The 19903-nt window shown below is 40.8% G+C and overlaps 1 protein-coding gene across 4 annotated transcripts in view; it reads right to left on the bottom strand.

Moving 5' to 3' along the window:
- The window catches only part of CDC14A (cell division cycle 14A), a 183159-nt gene that overhangs the window by 142657 nt on the left and 20599 nt on the right, over positions 1 to 19903 (bottom strand). For all 4 annotated transcript variants that reach the window (XM_062191828.1, XM_062191826.1, XM_062191830.1 and 1 more), the window contains exons 3-4: positions 15562 to 15637; positions 2913 to 3005 (exon numbers count right to left, since the gene is read on the bottom strand). In XM_062191828.1, coding sequence (XP_062047812.1) covers positions 2913 to 3005; positions 15562 to 15603 — 135 coding nt within the window. In that variant the 5' untranslated portion in view covers positions 15604 to 15637. The remainder of the gene's footprint in view (positions 1 to 2912; positions 3006 to 15561; positions 15638 to 19903) is intronic.

Below are 19903 nucleotides of genomic sequence, written 5' to 3'. Positions count from 1 at the left end.
CTAGACCTGGCATCTGCCCAGAAAGAATCCTAACATTACTGGCAAGGATGATGAATTTAATGCCAACAGCAGTGAGCAATCAGTAGACAGCTGTGAAACAGGGAAATAACATGTTCTAGCTTACAGTCTTGGAAGATTACCCTAATGACAGGAAAGCAAGCACAGATAAAGGAAACAAGGTGTAAGGCAGGGATAACAATCCAGATGAGCAACGACCCTTGAGCTGGCTGGACGACAGCCATGGAGATGAAAAGAGGTATCCCAATTCAACGTGTTGTAAAAGTAGAGCTGACCAAACTCGCGAGTGAATGTAACATGGGAAGGGATAACAAGAGAATCAAAATGACTGCCATCTTTCAGTGCAGTGAGTCACTAATGGTAGTTCATTTACTGAAAAAAAGACAGCTGGGCAAATAAATCAGTTTGAGAAGAGGAATAAAGAGCTCTGTTTCACCACAAAACATGTGAGATAACATTCAGATATATAACACAGAGCCATAAAACACGTACTTGCCTAACCGTGAAGTAAACAAGGGAACCCTGGAATTATGCACATTTTACCAAAGAGAAAACTAAGAGTCAGAAGAAAAGGCTTGTCTTATTACAAAATATTTAGTAGTCAATTCCCCTTGAAAGGGCACAGATTCCAAATTTAAAATGAGGAACACAGGGACAGGTGCTGTGGCACAGTGCGTTAAGCCCCCATCTGTAGTGCTAGCAATCCCCTTTGGGCACCAATTCGGGTCCTGACTGTTCTACTTCCAATCCAGCTCTCTGCTAGTATACCTGGGAAAGCAGCAGAGGATAGCCCAAGTCTTTGGGCCTCTTCACTCACATGGGAGACTCAGAAGCTCCTGGCTCCTGGCTTCAGCCTGGCCATTGCAGCCATTTGAGGAGTGAACCAGTGGATGGAAGATCGATCTCTCTTTCTCTCTTCAAGGTTAAGGACTTCTTGTTGATAAAACACACCCACCTCATGTGTCCCAAGTAGCCAATGTGGCTGTTTCAACAGTCCTTTGTAGCCAAAGAATCCCCCACAAGACTGGAACTTATCCAACCACAAAATCTAACACCTATGAAATCTGAGATGGGTGTATAAAGCACGTTACTGACAATCTCCTTACAAGATTTGTGTCAACAATTAAATGCAAATATACAACAAAAACTATAAAATTTTCTTGAAGGGAAAACTACAATTCATAGTTTCTTTTTTCTTAAATTTTTTATTTACTTCATTCATTTTATTTGAAAGGTAGAGAAAGAGATCTTCCTTCCACTGGTTCATTTCCCAAGTGCCTGCAACAACGAGGGCTGGACCAGGCCAGGAACTCAATCCAGGACTTCCACGAGGGTGACTGGGACTCAGGTACTTGGGCCATCATCTGCTGCCTCCCAGGGTGCACATTAACTGGAAGCTGGATCAGAGGTGGAGGAGCCAGAACCTGAATCAGGCACCCCAGTACAGAAATTTCTACATCAAATGTCTGCCCCTAGTTTCATTTTGATTAAGAGTTTGTGTCAAAAGCTCTCTTAGGGTATGTGGGAGTGCAGGCATTGTGGTAGAGCCAATTAGATCACTACTGGAGCCACCCTCCTGCCATACTGGAGCACCAATTCAAGTCCCAGCTACTCCACTTCCAACACACCTGCCATTCGTATGGGATTTGTGGCTCCTGACTTCATCCTGGTCCAGCCCTGGCAATGTGGGCATTCGAAAAGTGAACCAGTGGATGAAAGTCTGGTCCCTCTCTCTCTCTACTTCTCTCTCTCTCTCTTTCATTCTCCTTCTTACAAGCAAATATAAATAAACACTTTTTTAACAAGCGCCCTGGGACAGCACATTTCTAAAATTAGAAAAGAAAATCAGTTGGGAAATGACCAGGACAAAACGGCAATCACTTTATACCATGGCTCAGGACTGTGAGAATTACAGAAGACAGGCTCAGGCTTCCTCAGCACCTCCTCCACCACACCAAGCCTGCTTCAACTCCCTTTCGTTGCCAGAAAGTGATGGAAAGTTCTGCATCAAAACATGTATTTTATCTCAGTGTTTTATCCATGCATCTACTGTAACTAAACTTCCTTCCAAAATTCTGGAGGTACTCTATCAAAGTGAAGGACCACATTCAACAAAACAGGAAGGATGAGTGATAACAAGGAAAAGAGAAGAGGGCGAGGGAGGGACAGAGAGGGAAAAACAGGCGAGGAGCAGCAGGCAGATGACCCTTCTCTGATGGCAATCCCTTGTGTCAAAGGATCCACGAATAACAAGCTCACAAAGCAGCACAAAACCCCTTAGGAAACACACGCTTGTTCCCATGACTTGATTTGAGATAAGTATATTTTAATCTGAGTAATTCACATGTGTAATTCATATGGACATTTTAGTGCTTACAGAGAACAAAATTTCTAATTAAAATTATTTTTGAAAGTCTTTCCTAATAATTAGGGAAGCCGTAATATATGCAGGGTTTATACTGCAACCACACGTATAGATGAATGGAATGTTCATCATTATCATCACCCCTCCCTGTGCAATCTAAGATTTCATCATCTCCCAAAAAAAGGAACACCTCAACGGTATTTAAAAATCTTCCACAATATTGTATTTCATATGCAGATATACACACACAAAATATTTTTCCTGGCATGTTTTTGTGAATAATTCTTTTTATTAAAATACCTACACAACTGTGGAGTCAAAGTTTAACACTGCAGTTGCTTGATTATTTCACTCTCTACTAAAAAATTAAATCTACAGAGCAAACACCCCACTGATGCCAGTCATTCTAGATCAACCCCCAAGCTGCTATGACTCACAGTTCCTCTGGGAAAGTGGCTTGGATTCTATCTGCCATTGTTAGCATTCCACTGGTCTGATTATAAAAAATAGCCATGAAAACAGTACTTACCGCATAAGCACCTATCAAAAATGCTGCATTTGCTCTTTTCCGTTGGTCAAAACAGGTGTAATGCACTATTTTCTTTCTTGATAAACTGTACGACTGCAAAGAAGGGATAAAAAAAGAGTTAGCGTAACCCTAGAGACAATGTTCAAATATACAGATGATAACCATCATCTCAACTTTCAAGATACGTCACAATTTGTAAAATTTCACAGCTTTCAACTTCAATGTCGATGACATTTGGACATGAGCATTTGAGGGACTGGCAAGCTTTGACAGCCCATCATGATAATCAGAATTAAAAATATAACAGGTTTTTCTCCAAAAAGGAGATTGATACATTGATATAGAATTAAATTAATGGCATCTGTTTTAATAGGAACCATGTTTGATTATTTAATTCTTCTTTCTCATATATTATGCATTCACTTTTTTTCACTCCCTACATGTCACTCCAACTCACAGACAGTTATCTACACTTTTCATTCTATACGGTGTGTTCTTAAGTGTGTCAACCAATTCGTTGTCATCTCTAGATGTTTTCATCTTTATAAACCAATATTAATATTTTCTTTCTAAGGTGTTCTTTAATAACCTCCTTTTAATTATATGAAATGATTAATGGGAAAAGATGAGCCATCAAAAGGATTATATCAGCAAACACCTTAACAAAATAACCATTTGTTAGTAAATCCATCAACTCGGTTATTAAGCACCTGCTCTATGCCAGGCAATATGCTGCATGCTCAAGTATTTGAATCCAAGTAAGCAACATGGTATGTAGCACACATGCTAAATGTGAAAAGAAGTGACAAACAAAAACATCTACTAAAATGCAACCAAATTATTAATAAAAAATCAAATAAATACAAAGCAGTAAGAACATCAATGCAACTCAATAAATTCTCAATTTCCTCATATTTCAAAACAGTTCTAGTACTTTGACAATACAAAACACAGACACATAAGCACATTTTCATATTTCCTATCAATTCATATAACTAAAGAGCAGCTTTTTAAACCTTATACATTAACCAGAGAATGTGTAACAGAGAATTCCAGCTTAGAATCCCTTTAAAAGTGTAAAAATAGCTCAAGTGTTTACCTTTCTTTACCAGGCTGATGTCTCCAGGCAAAGAAACCCTCTCAACTCTGAAGTTCGTTCTAGGAGGAAACTACAACAGTCTGGCTGCAGCACAAAACCACAGACACCATAGTCCCAGGCATCCCAGCAATGAGCCAGAAAACTCCTCTTCACTCCAGCCAGACATTTCTTTGCTAAGCAAGAATTTCATGTTCTGAACATTGTAGTGCCTTTTTCGCTGGACTTTTGAAAATTACTGTTTGACTCAAAGACATGTCTCTCCTTGCCAATGCCTTTATATTTTGAAAGGTTTATGAAAAGACACCTATGAGATAGACAGGAAATACTTTATTTGGTTCAGTCGAGTTAATAAACCCAAGTTATGGGCTGGCCCTGTGGTGTAGTAGGTTAAGCATCTGCCTGCGGTGCCAACATCCCATATGGGTGCCGGTTCAAGTCCCAGCTGCTCCACTTCCCATCCAGCTTCCTGCTAATGGCCTGGGAAAGCAGCAGAAGATGGCCCAAGTGGTTGGGCCCCTGCACCCACATGGATCCCTGTACCCACACAGAAGACTCAGATGAAGGTCCTGGCTCCCAGCTTCAGACAGGCTCATCTCTGGCCATTTCAGCCATTTGAGGAGAGTGAACCGGCAGAAGGAAGACCTCTCTGTCTGTAACTATGCCTCTCTCAAGTAAATAAATAGATCTTTAAAAAATAAACTCAAGTTACAGCTGGAGATTTCAAAGTCACTACAAGCTCCTGATACCTGTCTTCTCCTTGCTTTTTCAGTTTGAAACAACTGACTGCCGAGACACGTCTTTTTTTCTGTTTATTTTATTTTACCATGGATTGGTTGGTTTCACCACTTAGTGTTCTCCATCAGTAAGGTATGTTTCATTTAACAAAAGGCGATCAGAAGCTCCTCTGAACTAAGCATGTCCAGTCACCTCTGCATCTCAAATACCTAAAGACTTCCTGACATAGGCGAGACTCTCCATAAACACAAGTCAGACTGGGCACAAGGACTCAACAGTATTCTGGCTCCAGGCCTCTCTCTGTACATTTCCTTATGCCAGTGATCCATCGTGAAGTTTAGCTTGTCTGTTCTGATGCTCTCCTCTGCTAAGAATGTAGTTTCAGAACAAGCTCTTGCTATCACTTAATAATGTGGAACTGTGTTTATTTTACAAACCTACTCGCCACAAGGGACAACGTATATTGCTGCTCTTTCATCGCCGACAGTCATTTCCTGCTTTCTTTTCAGAATTTGTTTTGTGCTTATAGTCTTTGCTTTCTCTCTCGCTCATTCTAAAGCACATGGAATACAGAGACCATCTGGAACAGGAACCACCAGGGGAGGGCAAAGTTCTCAGGGAGGCCTTCTTTTTCTTCCATACCCATAAATATGTGTAAGTAAATAGAACACAAATAGAAGACTATTTTAAGCTTTACAAGCTTTTAGAAATCACAGCAGCCAACAAATGGTGTTCAGAAAATCTGCCTAGAAATTTAAACTACCATAAAATATTTCCCACCAGAAGCTGCTCACAGGAAGCAAACATAACACTTTTTTTAAAGAGAGCTTTCTGCCTGATTTTAAGAAAAACAGTTAAAGTCCCTAGCATTTGCCTCACATAGATGTTTCTAAAATTCTGTTTTCTCAGTTAAATTGCAAAAGTACCACAGCCAAATGATCTGCTTAGCAAGGCTTGGCGGTATCTTCCCAGTTAGATAACCAAGATTTGGGCTATTGCTCGAGGAATCAAAACTAACTCCAAGTGAACGGTGACAGAGAAAAAATCTTATATGCCACAGGCCATGTCCTAATTTGTCTCCTGCAACAACCAGCCTCCCTGTTATGAGCCATTCTGCCCCACAGTTTGACACCAGTGATGCTGCTCAAAAGAGCAGAGTTCTGGCACCAGAGCGAACATTTTCAAAGAAAACAAAACAAAATGCTCTGTGTCAATTGTTTGCTGATGTTTTACAGGGTTGAGCTGATATACAAAACTCTTTCATTTTTTTTCCTTTTTATTAAAAAAATTTTCTTATTTGACAGGCAAAGAGATAGAAAGAGACAGAGAGCTCCACTGGTTCACGTGACAGATGTCTCGATCACTAGGCCAAATGACCATCCCCATTTCTTCCTTTTAAATATTAACTAGCCCCTTCCTTTAAAAAAATAAACTACTTTTACATAATCAAAGTACCCTGAAAGAAACAATATTATCCAGTGAAGATATTAGTGACATCAGTACCTATAAAGGAACATTAACTCATCCTTCAAAATCTTTCATAAGGAGTTGATGTCGGCACCCCATTGGGTGCTGGTTTGAAGACCAGCGGCTCCACTTCCGACCCAGCTTCCTGCTGATGACCTGAGAAAAGCAGTGGAGGATGACCCAAGTGCTTGGGCCCCTGCCACCCACATGGGAGACACATAAGAAGCTCCTGGCTCCTGGCTCCTGGCTCTGACTTTGGCCTGGCCTAGTCCTGGTCATTGCAGCCATCTGGCATCTGGGGAATGAGCCAGCGGATAGAAGATCTCTCTCTCTCTCTCTCTCTCTCTCTCTCTCTCTCTCTCTCTTTCTCTAAATCTTTCTCGCTAGCTCCAAGTTTCAAATAAATAAATCAATCTTTAAAAAAAAAATATTATTCATGGAAGAAATATACCATCCAGGAAAAGAAAGGCATAATTTGGAGGCCATCATTGGGTGCTGAAGGCTAAGCTGCCACCTGCCACCCCACTATCCCATATCAGAGCACAAGTTCAAGTACTGGCTACTCTGCTTCCAGCCCGATTCCCTGATAATGTGCCTGAGAAAGCAGAAGATGGTCCAAGTACTTGGCCTCCTGCCACCCATGTGGGAGATCTTGCTGGAGTTCCAGGCTCCTGGCTTCAGCCTGGATCAGCCCCAGTTGTTGCAGCCATTTGGGGAATGAACCAGCAAATGGAAGAACTCTCTCTTTTTTTCTCTCTCTCCATCTCTCTCTCCCTCTTTCACTCTGGTTTGAAATAAATAAAAAATAAATCTTTTAAAAAATTGAAGAACCCACAGAAAGAAATGAAAAACATTGAAAAAGATAAACATGTAGACAAACATAAAATAAAGGTATAATTTGGAGACAGCAGGACTCGACTCAATTAACGAGCCCATGAGATGCTTCTTCGAGATTCTGCCCTAATGCCAAGTGAACATCACGCCTCTAAACTGGACAGCTGCCTCCTCGTCACAGGCTCCATTCCTCTGCAGAGTGCTATGTTAACCCATGCCTTCAAGGAGAAATCTGCAAAGTTATGGCATAAACACTGGCTTTCAGTGAGCTTCCCACTCTGTTATGGATTCTTTCTGCTTTACCTGAGAAGCTCAGAGGACAAAAACACCGTGTCCAGCAGCAACGTCAAGTTAGAAATTGGCCAAACCAAATGAATACAGCCTTAAATATAAAGGAGAAGGTGTCACAGGATTACCAGCCTGCTCTGCAGTGATGCTGCCCTTGACCCATAACAAATCAGATTCGGCAGCCACTATCCACTCTATATTTTAGATTTCCATCTAGAAATGGAGGCAGTGGACGCAAACAATCTTCTACAACAACAGCAAGAGCTAACAGTTATTGGTGACTTGCTACGCTCCATCATTATCCAAAGCAACAGGAGCAATGCCAGAGGGAGCTGATTTAACAAAACAGAGTCTCCCAAACCAGAGTCTGAAACCTGACAAGCACCCTCTGCTTTATCACAAGGACACAGCCAGGGGACAGAGAGGGCCTGCGGTAAGCATTTACACAGCCAGTGTGGGAGGCAGGAGAAACCCAGGGCTCTCTCCCTAAATTGACGATTGATGGAAATCTTACCTAGCTTTATGGTTCAGAATTTCAATAATTCCCAGGTTGAACTGGTCAATAGGACTAAAATTTTTCAGAAATCAGAAACAAACTAAATCTAAAATATACTAGTGCATAATAGCTCATCTTCTAAAGAGACTGGTTCAGAGCCACCGGGAAGGCAGATTAAAATAGATTCTTGGGTCCCGGTGATTCAGTGGGACAGGACCACCAGGCTGCTCAGTGGTGCTGACACTGGCGGTCCAGGGACCGTACCCTGAAATACACTGCTCTGAGACATTGTTGAACTTTGGAAGGGAGCTGTATAAAACAAAGAATTTCAAATTCTCTTCACAAGAAACTCCAAATCATGCTGTATACCTTTTAAAAGCATATTTTTAAAAATCTATGTCCCACAGAAAACTTTATTACAATTTGTAAATTTATGCATTGTAGGTGGTATCGTCTTAGGGATGAGTTCCTTTAATGATCTCATAATTAAGATGCCTTACATGGCCCTTTTCCAGAAGTTCCAAATTTAAATGCTCTCAGAGGCCACAAATTTGAAGTGGGCCAGTTGGCAAACTAGAAAAGCACTCCCAAATCGAAGCACACCTAGCTCCAACCTGCTGCTCCTTGCAGGAATCTGGACCGAGAACTGTACAATATTGCAATATTTAAAGGAAGGCAAACATCTAGAATTTTGTGGAAATCTTTATAAAGTGTAGCTCTCAGGGGCCAGTGTTGTAGCATAACGATTAAGCCATTGCCTACAACTCCAACATCCTATATGGACACTGGTTAGAGTCCTGGCTGCTCCACTTCCGATGCAGAGCCATGCTAATGAACCTGAGAAAGCAGCAGAAGATAGTCCAAATCCTTGGTCCCCAGACCCAGATGAAATTCCTAGCACCGGGCTTCAGCCTGGCCCAGCCCTGGCCACTGTGGCCATTTGGAGAATGAACAGTGGGCTAAAGATCTCTCTGCCTACCTCTCCCTCTCTCTCTTTGTAGCTCTGCCTTTCAAATAAATAAAATAAATCTTTTTTATAAATTAAATAAATAAATAAACTGTAGATGTTGACTCGGAATTCAAAATTTTAATTGTATTCATGCCCAACAAAGCACGTCTGTTAACTAAATGCAACCATTAACAACCAGTTTGCTGAATCTGGGTGCCAGGATAATATGGCTACAGAAAGGTCTAGAGGTTCTACCTGCATGAACCGAGCAGCTGTTAGGTGTCAAACACTTTACTGAGCAATGTGGCAACAGGGAAAACCCCAGTCTCCATCTTCACATGCACTCACAATTGAATTACTATTTAATGCAAAATCTTAGACCAGATGTATTACAAGCCAAATGGAATCATTGCATAGGGATATACTTAGTACACAAGGACCACTGAAATGATCTTAAATACAATCACAATAATCATTTCACATCAAAAATAGGAGATAAAAATGAGTTAATACTGAGTATCTCTGAATTAATATAATCAAACCCATAGAAATTCCCAGACCTGCACTGCTTACCTGAGAGTCAAAGTTTTACCATCCTTATGTAATTCTTGGTAAGTGTGTAACATATCATAGGATGTTTAATGGTACTTGTAAACCAAAGTACAATGTTCTGCTATAATAGAGCAATATAAACTAAGATGAGGGTACTGACACCGGACAGACATTTTCTGTCTCGGAAAAGCTATGTGAAAAGTTGCATTCTAGTGGGATCAGTCCTGGAAAACAAGCCCTGACAACTCAGAAAGAGAACAAAATGATGACATGCTACATAAATAATTATAACCCAGGCTATCCTTGGATTATGGTAACACATACAAATCATGCACTTGTTCAGCTTAAGTCAGAACACAAAAAAATCATTCCACAACAAAAGATGATACAATTAAGCTCACAGCCAAAAAAGAAAAGTTTAGTGGTCAGGCACAAAAATTTTAAGCAGTCTTTCAATAAAGTTGTTGTCATGCTTCAAATAAAAACGTCAAGTCTTTTGGTTAGAACACTGTTTAACTCAGCTGGATGAATCTACCTGATTGAGCTCAAGGCACCCTGGATAATAAGCTCTTTAATAAGGAATAGAGCCCATGCACTTCCCTAAGTGAGCAAACTCTGCCAGTGACGGTGGGCAGATTAAGCAGATCACAGCACAGGGACCATGGTGACCGAGGCTTCATTCTCTTACAGGTGACTAGGCCTGCCAGAAACAGCTGCAGCAATCAGCAATCTCCATAGCAATCAGTGGTCATCTCATTGCAAAAGCGATACAATGAACAGGTCTTTCCGTGAACAGCCATGACCTCTACATGTTTACCTCCAACTTTCTCAGGAAAGGGATATTCTTGAAAATTTTCTTTGGCTGCACAAAACAAAATATGGTTAATGTTTTCAGTGAGAGTTAACAAAAGAGGTGGAATTGCCGGTGATGTGGCATAGCAGGTAAAGCTGCTGCCTGCAGTGCCAGCATCCCACATAGACGCAGGTTCGAATCCTGGCTGCTCTACTTCCGATCCAGCTCTCTGCTGTGGCCCGGGAATGCAGTGGAAGATGGCTCAGGTCCTTGGGCCCCTGCACGCGCATGGGAGACCTGGAAGAAGCTCCTGGCTCCTGGATTGGCTCAGCTCCAGCTGTTGCAGCCAGTTGGGGAGTGAATGAGCAGATGGAAGACACCTCTCTCTCTCTCTCTCTCTCTCTCCCTCCCTCCCTCCTTCCCTCTCCTTTGATCTCTGTGTAACTCTGACTTTCAAATAAATAAACAAATAAATCTTAAAAAAAAAAAAGAGGTGGAATTGTTTCCTTATCAACAAAAAGCGTCTCCAAATGATCCATTTTGTTTCAAAGCCATTGTTATTTCATGAATGAAATGGTGTGTTTGATTAAAGCAGAAGTCAAAATTTCAGAGAAAAGTTGCTCATAAAGATTGTTTGATCATGCTGATGATAAAGTGGGGATTCTCCATAAAAGTGATTCTTCTTGTGGCCTGAGGACTCCTGAAAGAATAAATGGGTCCATGTCTCACCAAAGCCTGTCAATGTCCACTCCCACGTGAGTTAACTCTGTGTTACAGCTCTCTGTACCTCGTAAAACTACCTGAACTATCCCCAAAACACAGCGTGCTTTCTTCCCTCAAAGCCATGAGCCTGACACAGAAGTGCATGAGCAAATCTCAACATGGTTTGTAGTTGTGATAAGAAGGTGGTCTAATCATTTTATCAAAAGAGTTCTTGTGCACAACCACCTGCTACAGTGGCAGGTGCCTGGTGTCCCGGATAGGATTACTGCACTGATTCATTCAGCAGCAAGGACATTCCATGAGCCCTACCATCTGCCAGGTGCTTCCAGGGCTTCAATACAAGCCTTCACTTCATGATGCTTACTCCTCTGCCTCTTTTATCCTGAAAAGGCTATTTGGGCTGTTTTGTAAATTTAAGATTCCATTTCTGTGTACATTCCTTTAAAGCAGTCCTCAAGAATAGTCATTGTCCCATTGATTCACAACAGCAAGTACTTAAAAAAATCATTGCCTTCAAAAATGTCCCATTATTCAGGGATATCCCCCCAAAAAAACTGGGGTTTTGCATTTCTCCAAGGAAAAGTGAAATCAATAATCAAAATGATTGACCATTTTAGGGAAAGTCAGTTCAATCGTATTACCTTTATAAAACTTTAAATTGAAAGATTTTAAAGCTAATTAGGATTGGAAAGGAAATATTCTACTTCTAAAACTACCATGACTTTGTGTTTTATGAGTACAACCTTCTCTCTTGAAAGCCCTTATAGTCTAGCCCAATTTCTAAGCGTCAACTTTGTCAAGGATGCTTTTGAGAATCTGATGCAAAGCTATAGATCCTTCCTGAAGGAAAATGTAACCACACACAAAATTGTACACATTTTTTTTCAAGGGCTTAGGATAACATGAAATATCAGATTAATAATTTCTGACTTAAATTATCAATCACTGATGACATTTTACATTTTAAAATATACAGTTTTACAAATTGTTCTCACTTCAATAAATCTCTTTCTTGACTGGTTCCCCATCACAGTAACTATCGGCCAGAAATAGCAAATAGCAACCTAGTACTACCTGAAAACAAGTATCACGGATTTATTGGTGATGGTGGGTTTCATTTTTGGATTTTTCATCTAAGGAGATGTCTGGTGGGTAATTTTCCATTCTAATAATACAATTAAAACTAAGGCTACTGGTAACAGAATGCATATAGACACAAAAAATAGCAGTAAGTCACCACCTCAAATCAGCTACTTGAAAAAATGCCTTTGACATATTAAAAAAATAGGAAATTTGGATTTGGAGTAGGATGCACAGCAAAATACCACCTATCTTCATAAGCCCTGGAATAAAGGAAGAAAATAAAAGCCTTATTGGAAGGAATAACAACTTCCAAACTAGAAAATAAAACGTGTATAAAAGAATTAGGAAATCACACAGGAGAAGAATTCTAAGGTGAAGTTAGTGGCTGCAATAATGCCAAATTATTCAGAGAAGTTAAGGAACTTGAGGACCAAGCAAAGGCCATCAGATCTGTGTTTAGGATGACTAGTGCAGTTTCAGTGGAGCAGGGAGTGCAAAAGTGAGACAGTAGAGGGTTAAGAAATCAGCGCATAGCCAACATGGGAACATACTGAGGTCAAGTCATTCTTCTGACACCTGTAGAGGGGAGGGGATAAAAGGGGACTGCAAGTCAAGGGTATCATAACTTGGGCAACAGAAGTTTCTGTGCATTTGGTGATTCTGTGCCGGCCACTGGGAACCCACCAAGATAATCTGGCAAGTCTCCCCATCCTGCAGAAGCTCCCATAGTCCAGCAGTAAAGACAACTGCAAGCAGGTGATTATCATTCATCAACAATAGAGATGGGCAGAGAGAATTATGGAGAAACAAGGGAGGCACCTTCAAGCCAGCCCAAAAGGACAAGGAGATGCTTCTTTGTGGAGTCAGAGCAAAGTCTTAGGGAATAAGGAATTATCAAGCCAGAGAGAAAGTGCATTCTATTCAAATTGGGTGGGACAAGCAAATGCAAGGAATAGTAGTCCGTGTGGAGCAGGGTAAAGTGCAAGGCTGGGCATAGCAGAGGTAAAATGCTCCCTAGTCAAATACTGGGAATACAGCAAGAATGGTGCTGCAAGCAAGCAAGGAAAAAGGCATGGAGGCAAGGTGCCAGGGCCTTACCAGAATGAGCAACCATCATGGGCTGCAGGCAAGAGACATCAGCAGGTCACCCATGGACTGAGCAAACAGACGGCTAGTCTAGAGATCCCCTACAGAATGTGCAGCATGGCATGGCGTGTCGCAGGAAGGGCAGTGCTCCTAGTAAGAACCTGAAGAATGCATCATGGGACCCGCACAGCCAGAGTGGCAGTAACAGTCACTGCAGTGGAAGAAGCAGAGGAGCCTGGAAGCCACTGTGGGACAACACAAGGTGAAGCAGTCATGACCAAGGAGAGAGTGGGCCTGAAACCAGAGGTTGGGATGACCACCAAAGATGGGAGAAGATCAGGAATGATGCAGTCAAGAGCCATACAACCCAGTTCTGACTTCACCTGGCAGCCTTAAGCAAGTCACATCTCTCTCCCATGCCTCCTTCTCAGCTTTGACTAAAAGGTCATGTAGATTCCAAAAATCATAGTAGATAGCTTTCCCATTTAGAAATGAGAGCTTTAAGGCTGCAAAGAGGGTATTCATAAATTTCATGGAAGTCTTTATTGTATTTCCTAACAGAACTCACAAATGTGACAACAGTAACTTTATTTTGTTAGCATCTCAACTTTTACAAAGCTCATTTACATACATTTCTAAAATAATCCTAATTATCACCCTGTGAGAATTCTATACAGATTGAGCATCACTAAACCAAAATCAAAAATGCTTTGAAATTCAAACTTTTGTGATCACTGGACATGATGCCACAAATGGAAAATTCCACACTTGACTTCATGTGACAGTTCACAGTCAAAATGCAGGCACACTAAAAATGCTATACAAAATTACCCCCAGGCTATGTGTATAAGGTACATATGAAAATAAATTAACTAATGTCAAGACTCAAGCCCCATTTCCAAGATCTCTCTCTAAATATAGACAAATATTCCCAATTTGAAATTGGAAACATTTTCAGCCCCTAGCATTTCAGAGAAGGGATGTTCATCCTGTAGTACCTATTTTATAATTCAAGAAATGAGTTTCCATAAGGCTGAAGCAATTGCCCTAACAGAGATTCTACTCAGCATGCTTTATTGAGATAATGTATGCTGGATTAACATTTAGGTTTTGAAAAGTCAATCCTTCAACAAGTAATAGGGTGTCCATTAATTGTACCAAAGCTAAAAATGTCATTCTAGAGATCCAACAGATTACCTGATGGTTGAGATGAACCGAATGGGTTGTCTGGACTTCATTAAATGTTCATGATGTTAAAAGAAAGTTTTGTAATAGATCTCAGTAAAAAATAAGAATGGGAATAAGAAAATCACTGAGCAGTTAACATGTATAAATTAATATGTATTATGTAGAACCAGTAACATTTTACCCTGTAGAAAGAATAAAATAAAATATCTGACCATTATAACTTAGTGGTTGTCCTAAAGAGCATGCTGTGTTGGCCAGTGCCGCGGCTCACTAGGCTAATCCTCCGCCTGCAGTGCCAGCCAACACAGCACTCCAGGTTCTAGTCCCGGTTGGGGCGCTGGATTCTGTCCCAGTTGCTCCTCTTCCAGTCCAGCTCTCTGCTGTGGCCCAGGAAGACAGTGGAGGATGGCCCAAGTCCTTGGGCCCTGCACCCGCATGGGAGACCAGGAGAAACACCCGGCTCCTGGCTTCGGATCCACGCAGCGTGCCGGCCACAGCGGCCATATGGGGGATGAAACAACGGAAAGACCTTTCTCTCTGTCTCTCTCTCTCTCACTGTCTAACCCTGCATGCTGTGTTGTATTTTGCCTACCAAACTGAAATGCCTCAGATCTCAGAAGAAAAGGATAGGTAAATATTGCTTTCTAAGTGATGAAATAAGTTTACCAAAATGAGGAATATAGATGTCACTTTTCCTCATATGCTTAAAGTTTAAGAGAAAAAAAGTCACATGTCAAGATCCACATGTAAGTACAGAAAGGGAAACCAATTCCTTCAGGTACAATCAAAAATATAGGTGAATACTAAATATCTGACTCAAATGCTGTCGCATCAGGTAAAGTCAGTGCTCTGTCACTCCCCTTCCTCAGTCTCTTTTGGCGATTAACTCTACAGAGATGACAAAAATAAAATAAAATAAAATAGAATCCACACAAACATTTCACTCCCAGACAGATCATTGTTATATTCCAGAGTTTCAGCCATGATGAGTCCTTTCATCACCTGTAACAGTGTCCACAAACAGATTGGAAGGCTTCAGAAAAATTATCCTAGGAGGGAATTTGATAGAGACTCATAAACAATAACCTAAAAGGATTTGTGCTGTTCTTTCTTTCTTAGATTCCAATGACTTCATTCAGCTCATATTGCAATTCATCCTGAAAAATGAAAGAGGTTAACATCTCCTTTGTGGAATAATCAGGAGGATCAATTTCAACTTCCAGTGAACTAACTCACATTAATTTCCAAAGATAAAGAAGACTACCTGACAATGGTGTGTGTGCAGCAACCCCAGTGAACACATTTCATGGTTCAAATATTTTAATATCAAAATATAAACATCATGGCAATACTCACTTTTAGTTTCTTGTTTAGTTTACAGCAGTATCTGTATACCATTGCCAAGTTCAGAGGTCCAAAATCTGCATAGAAACTGAGATATAAAACACAAACAAAAAATGTAATACTTTGAATCTGTTCTCTGTGTATTAATATAATATTAACATGAAAATTGATGAGAATTGTACTGCAGTATTTATCATGCATTTGCTTTGACCCTGAAAATCTAATGTATTAATAAATTCCTTTAAAAAATAAAATTTTAAATGTAGTAGTAATATCAATGTTTCTTTTTAATTTCATTAAATTTATAATCAAATTCCAATTGTATTCAGGACAAAGGTCACTGCGTAACAGATCTAATTCATAGTAGTACTAATTCATAGTAGTCCAAATAACTGCTGGTTTTACTCTACTAATGCCCTCCAGTTATCCTAACCAGTTTCATAAAAGGAAACTAGTTGGACAGTATTGAGTTCCAACTCCTTTTATCTCATTACCAGGTCATTTAAGTCAAAGTACTGAAAAGCAGGCAAGGAAAGAACTGAGATGTACATGGCCCATATATCCTGCTTTTATTTCTTTATCAGTTATGTAAGCCATAATGCTGTGAATTCCAACTGTTCCACTCAAATGTTGCTCTCAATTCTCAGGTATCTTAAACCCAGTGGTCTTCTCTCAGCTTTCATTCTCCTTGAATTTCTGAATCCTAAAATACACTGGCTCCTCTCCCACTCCCTAATCCCTGATATCTCCAGGATATAGTCTGAAATCTATACAACTGTCATGAATGTAACTGATTGATAATACTACAGAAAAGCATTGTCTCCACTTGAGACACAGCATCAGCCTCTTCCATCTTCAACTATCTGCTGGACCCAACATCTACAGATCCTTCTATCACCTGAAACTCAGAATATCTAAAACTCAATCCACCTTTCCTTCAAAGCAGCCTTAAAGCTGAAAAACATTTTGTGTCTCCCAGTTCCTCCAGCATGAACACCTTCACAATCATGATACAGTAACAAATAAATCTTAGATTAATTCTTATATATCATAATTCATCCTTTTCCTCTCTGTGCCCACCGTGACAATAGAAATCCAAATCCTGTTTGTCTCACATCTGCACTGTTTAAATTCTCTCTCCCCTTCCCAACCATTCTGTGTTCTACTACTAAGAACGATCTCCATAAAGTTTCACGTTTCACATATCCTCCAACCACTCAAAAATGTTCAGTCTTTCCCTCCTGCTTTCAGAATAATTTCTTGGCCCGGGAACCACAACCTTACACAACATGCCCCTACATCCCAGACTGATTTTCTCTCCCATCAGGGTCCATTTGGAGTCTTTATCCCAACAAACTTGTCCATTTCTTACTCCCAAATACTCCACACATATTCTTAATCCAAGTCCTTGCTCACATGTTCTTCTTGCCTAGAGTGCCCTCCTTTCCTCTTCATGCTACATTGAAGCCTCATCAAATCCTGGTTTAAATCCTACCTTCTCCATGAAGTCTTTCCAGTTACTCTTTGGGAACATTAACCACCTTTTTTCTCAAAGTTCTCAACACTCACCATCTGCATCACTCTCATACTACTATATATATATATATATATATATATATATATATATATATATATATATATACATACTACCTATTCAGATACAATGCAAGTCTCTCTGTCAGGGACTGAGGTATGCCTTATGTACATAGAAGAAACTCGAAGGAATGAGCCTTAATAGGGGGCTCATTAATGCTTTAAATTCAATTTAACCAAGACCACAAATTTACTAAATACCAACCATTTCCCAAAAAAATCTGTCCACAAATGACCCTCATTTTAAGGAAACATTTAATTTTTTTCCACCTCCAAATTGTTATAATGAATGTGTCACTACACCACATGTTTAAGCCATATGCCTTAAACAATTAAAGAATACTGAACTTGTACATCCTATCCATGACAGACAAATCAATAATATTGTAGAGGGGCTGGTGCTGTGGCACTACGGGTTAACGCCCTGGCCTGAAGTGCTGGCATCCCATATGGGCACCGGTTCTAGTCCTGGCTGCTCCACTTCCAATCCAGCTCTCTGCTATGGCCTGGGAGAGCAGTAGAAGACGGCCTAAGTCCTTGGGCCCCTGAACCCATGTGGGAGACCCAGAAGAAGCTCCTGGCTCCTGGCTTTGGATCGGCACAGCTCTGTTCGTTGCGGCCATTTGGGGAGTGAACCAGCAGATGGAAGACCTCTCTGTTAATACCTTTCTCTGTAACCCCATCTTTCAAATAAATAAAATAAATCTTAAAAAAAAAATAATAATAATATTGTAGAATTTATAATATAGGTAGCATTAAAATTAGCTGTTCCTGTATACAAGTTTCATGAGAAAAACAGAGTTGCAAAAAAAAAGAAACTTTTGAGATTTGATATAAAAGTTCATGATTTATTTATGAAGTTCTCAGTATAGTGCTATGCCGTAAATACAAACAAAATACTCGTGAATCAAAAATGCACTATACCCATGACCTAGTGACTGACCAATCTAAAACTATTCAACAAGAACCCATTCAAAAGAACCAAAATAAAGACTACAAAAATATGCTCTTGGGGCTGGTGCTGTGGCCAAGCAGGTAAAGCCGCCGCCTTGCAGTGCCAGCATCCCATATGGGCACCGGTTGAAGTCCCAGCTGCTCCACTTCTGATCCAGTTCTCTACTATGGCCTGGGAAAGCAGTAGAGGAAGGCTCAAGTCCTTGGGCCACTGCACCCATGTGGGAGACCCAGAAGAAGTTCCTGGCTCCCAGCTTTGGATTGGCGCAGTTCCAGTCGTTGAGGCCAATTGAGGAGTGAACCAGAAGGATGGAACATCTCTCTCTCTCTCTCTCTCTCTCTCTCTAACTCTGACTTTCAAATAAGTAAATCTTTTTTAAAAATGCCCTTAAGGCCGGCACCGTGGCTTAACAGGCTAATCCTCCGCCTTGCGGCACCGGCACACCAGGTTCTAGTCCCGGTCGGGGCACCGGATTCTATCCCAGTTGCCCCTCTTCCAGGCCAGCTCTCTGCTATGGCCCAGGAAGGCAGTGGAGGATGGCCCAAGTCCTTGGACCCTGCACCCACATGGGAGACCAGGATTAGCGCCTGGCTCCTGGCTTCTGATCAGCGCAATGCGCTGGCCGAAGTGCGGCGGCCATTGGAGGGTAAACCAACGGCAAAAAGGAAGACCTTTCTCTCTGTCTCTCTCTCTCACTATCCACTCTGGCTGTCAAAAAAAAAAAAAAAATGCCCTTAACAACATTGATTAAGGCAATCCTATTTCTATAACAGATATTTCCTTGCCCTTTTATGATCAGAAGCAATACTTTTGACTAACTTGCCTCCTTTTTTCCCTACTTGAACATGAATATTAACACAGAATTTTAAGTTTGCAACTTTGAATTATGGTTCTTTCAGCTTTTAAACTTACTTTGAATAAATTTCAGAAAGAAACAAAGAATTCATGTCATTCAATTCCAGTTTCATTAAAACTACTATAAGCCAACTTCAATCTCAAACTCAAAGCTATGCAATTTCTAACAATAAGATCGGGCTAGGCCAGCGCCATGGCTTAACAGGCTAATCCTCCACCTTGCGGCGCCGGGACACCGGGTTCTAGTCCCGGTTGGGTTACCGGATTCTATCCCGGTTGCCCCTCTTCCAGGCCAGCTCTCTGCTATGGCCCGGGAAGGCAGTGGAGGATGCCCCAAGTCCTTGGGCCCTGCACCTGCATGGAAGACCAGGAGAAGCACCTGGCTCCTAGCTTCGGATCAGCGAGATGCGCCGTCCGCAGCGGCCATTGGAGGGTGAACCAACGGCAAAAAAGAAGACCTTTCTCTCTGTCTCTCTCTCTCACTATCCACTCTGCCTGTCAAAAAAAAAAAAAAAAATCGGGTTAGTCACATGTACTTTTGGAAGCAATCTGGTGAACAAATGGACCTACTTCGTTAAACATCAGGAAAGTAAACTGGCATATTCCAGTAACACAAGAAATCAAAAACAGACCATATAGACCTTGTCCTTAAATTGATCTGCAGTCTCCAGCATGGTAGTAATGATGACTTGAATTAAAATAATTAGTTAAATAAATTTAAAATTCAGTTTCCCTATCACTTGAAATGTATATGTGCAAAGCCACATGTGGCTACAGAACTAAAAAATGCTCTACCCTGGTGGATAATATTGATCATGATGAAAATATCAAATAAGAACAAAAATAACTAAAAACACTAGAGAGGCAGGTGTTTGGCACAGCAGCTAAGATGCTGCTGGATTGTCTGTATCCCCATATCAGAATAGCTGGGTTCAGATCCCAGCTCCACTT

The sequence above is a fragment of the Lepus europaeus genome, chromosome 5, assembly GCF_033115175.1.
Source record: "Lepus europaeus isolate LE1 chromosome 5, mLepTim1.pri, whole genome shotgun sequence".
Classification (NCBI taxonomy): Eukaryota; Metazoa; Chordata; class Mammalia; order Lagomorpha; family Leporidae; genus Lepus; species Lepus europaeus.
Note: the sequence above shows the minus strand (reverse complement) of the source record. Positions and strands in the feature narration are given on the sequence as shown.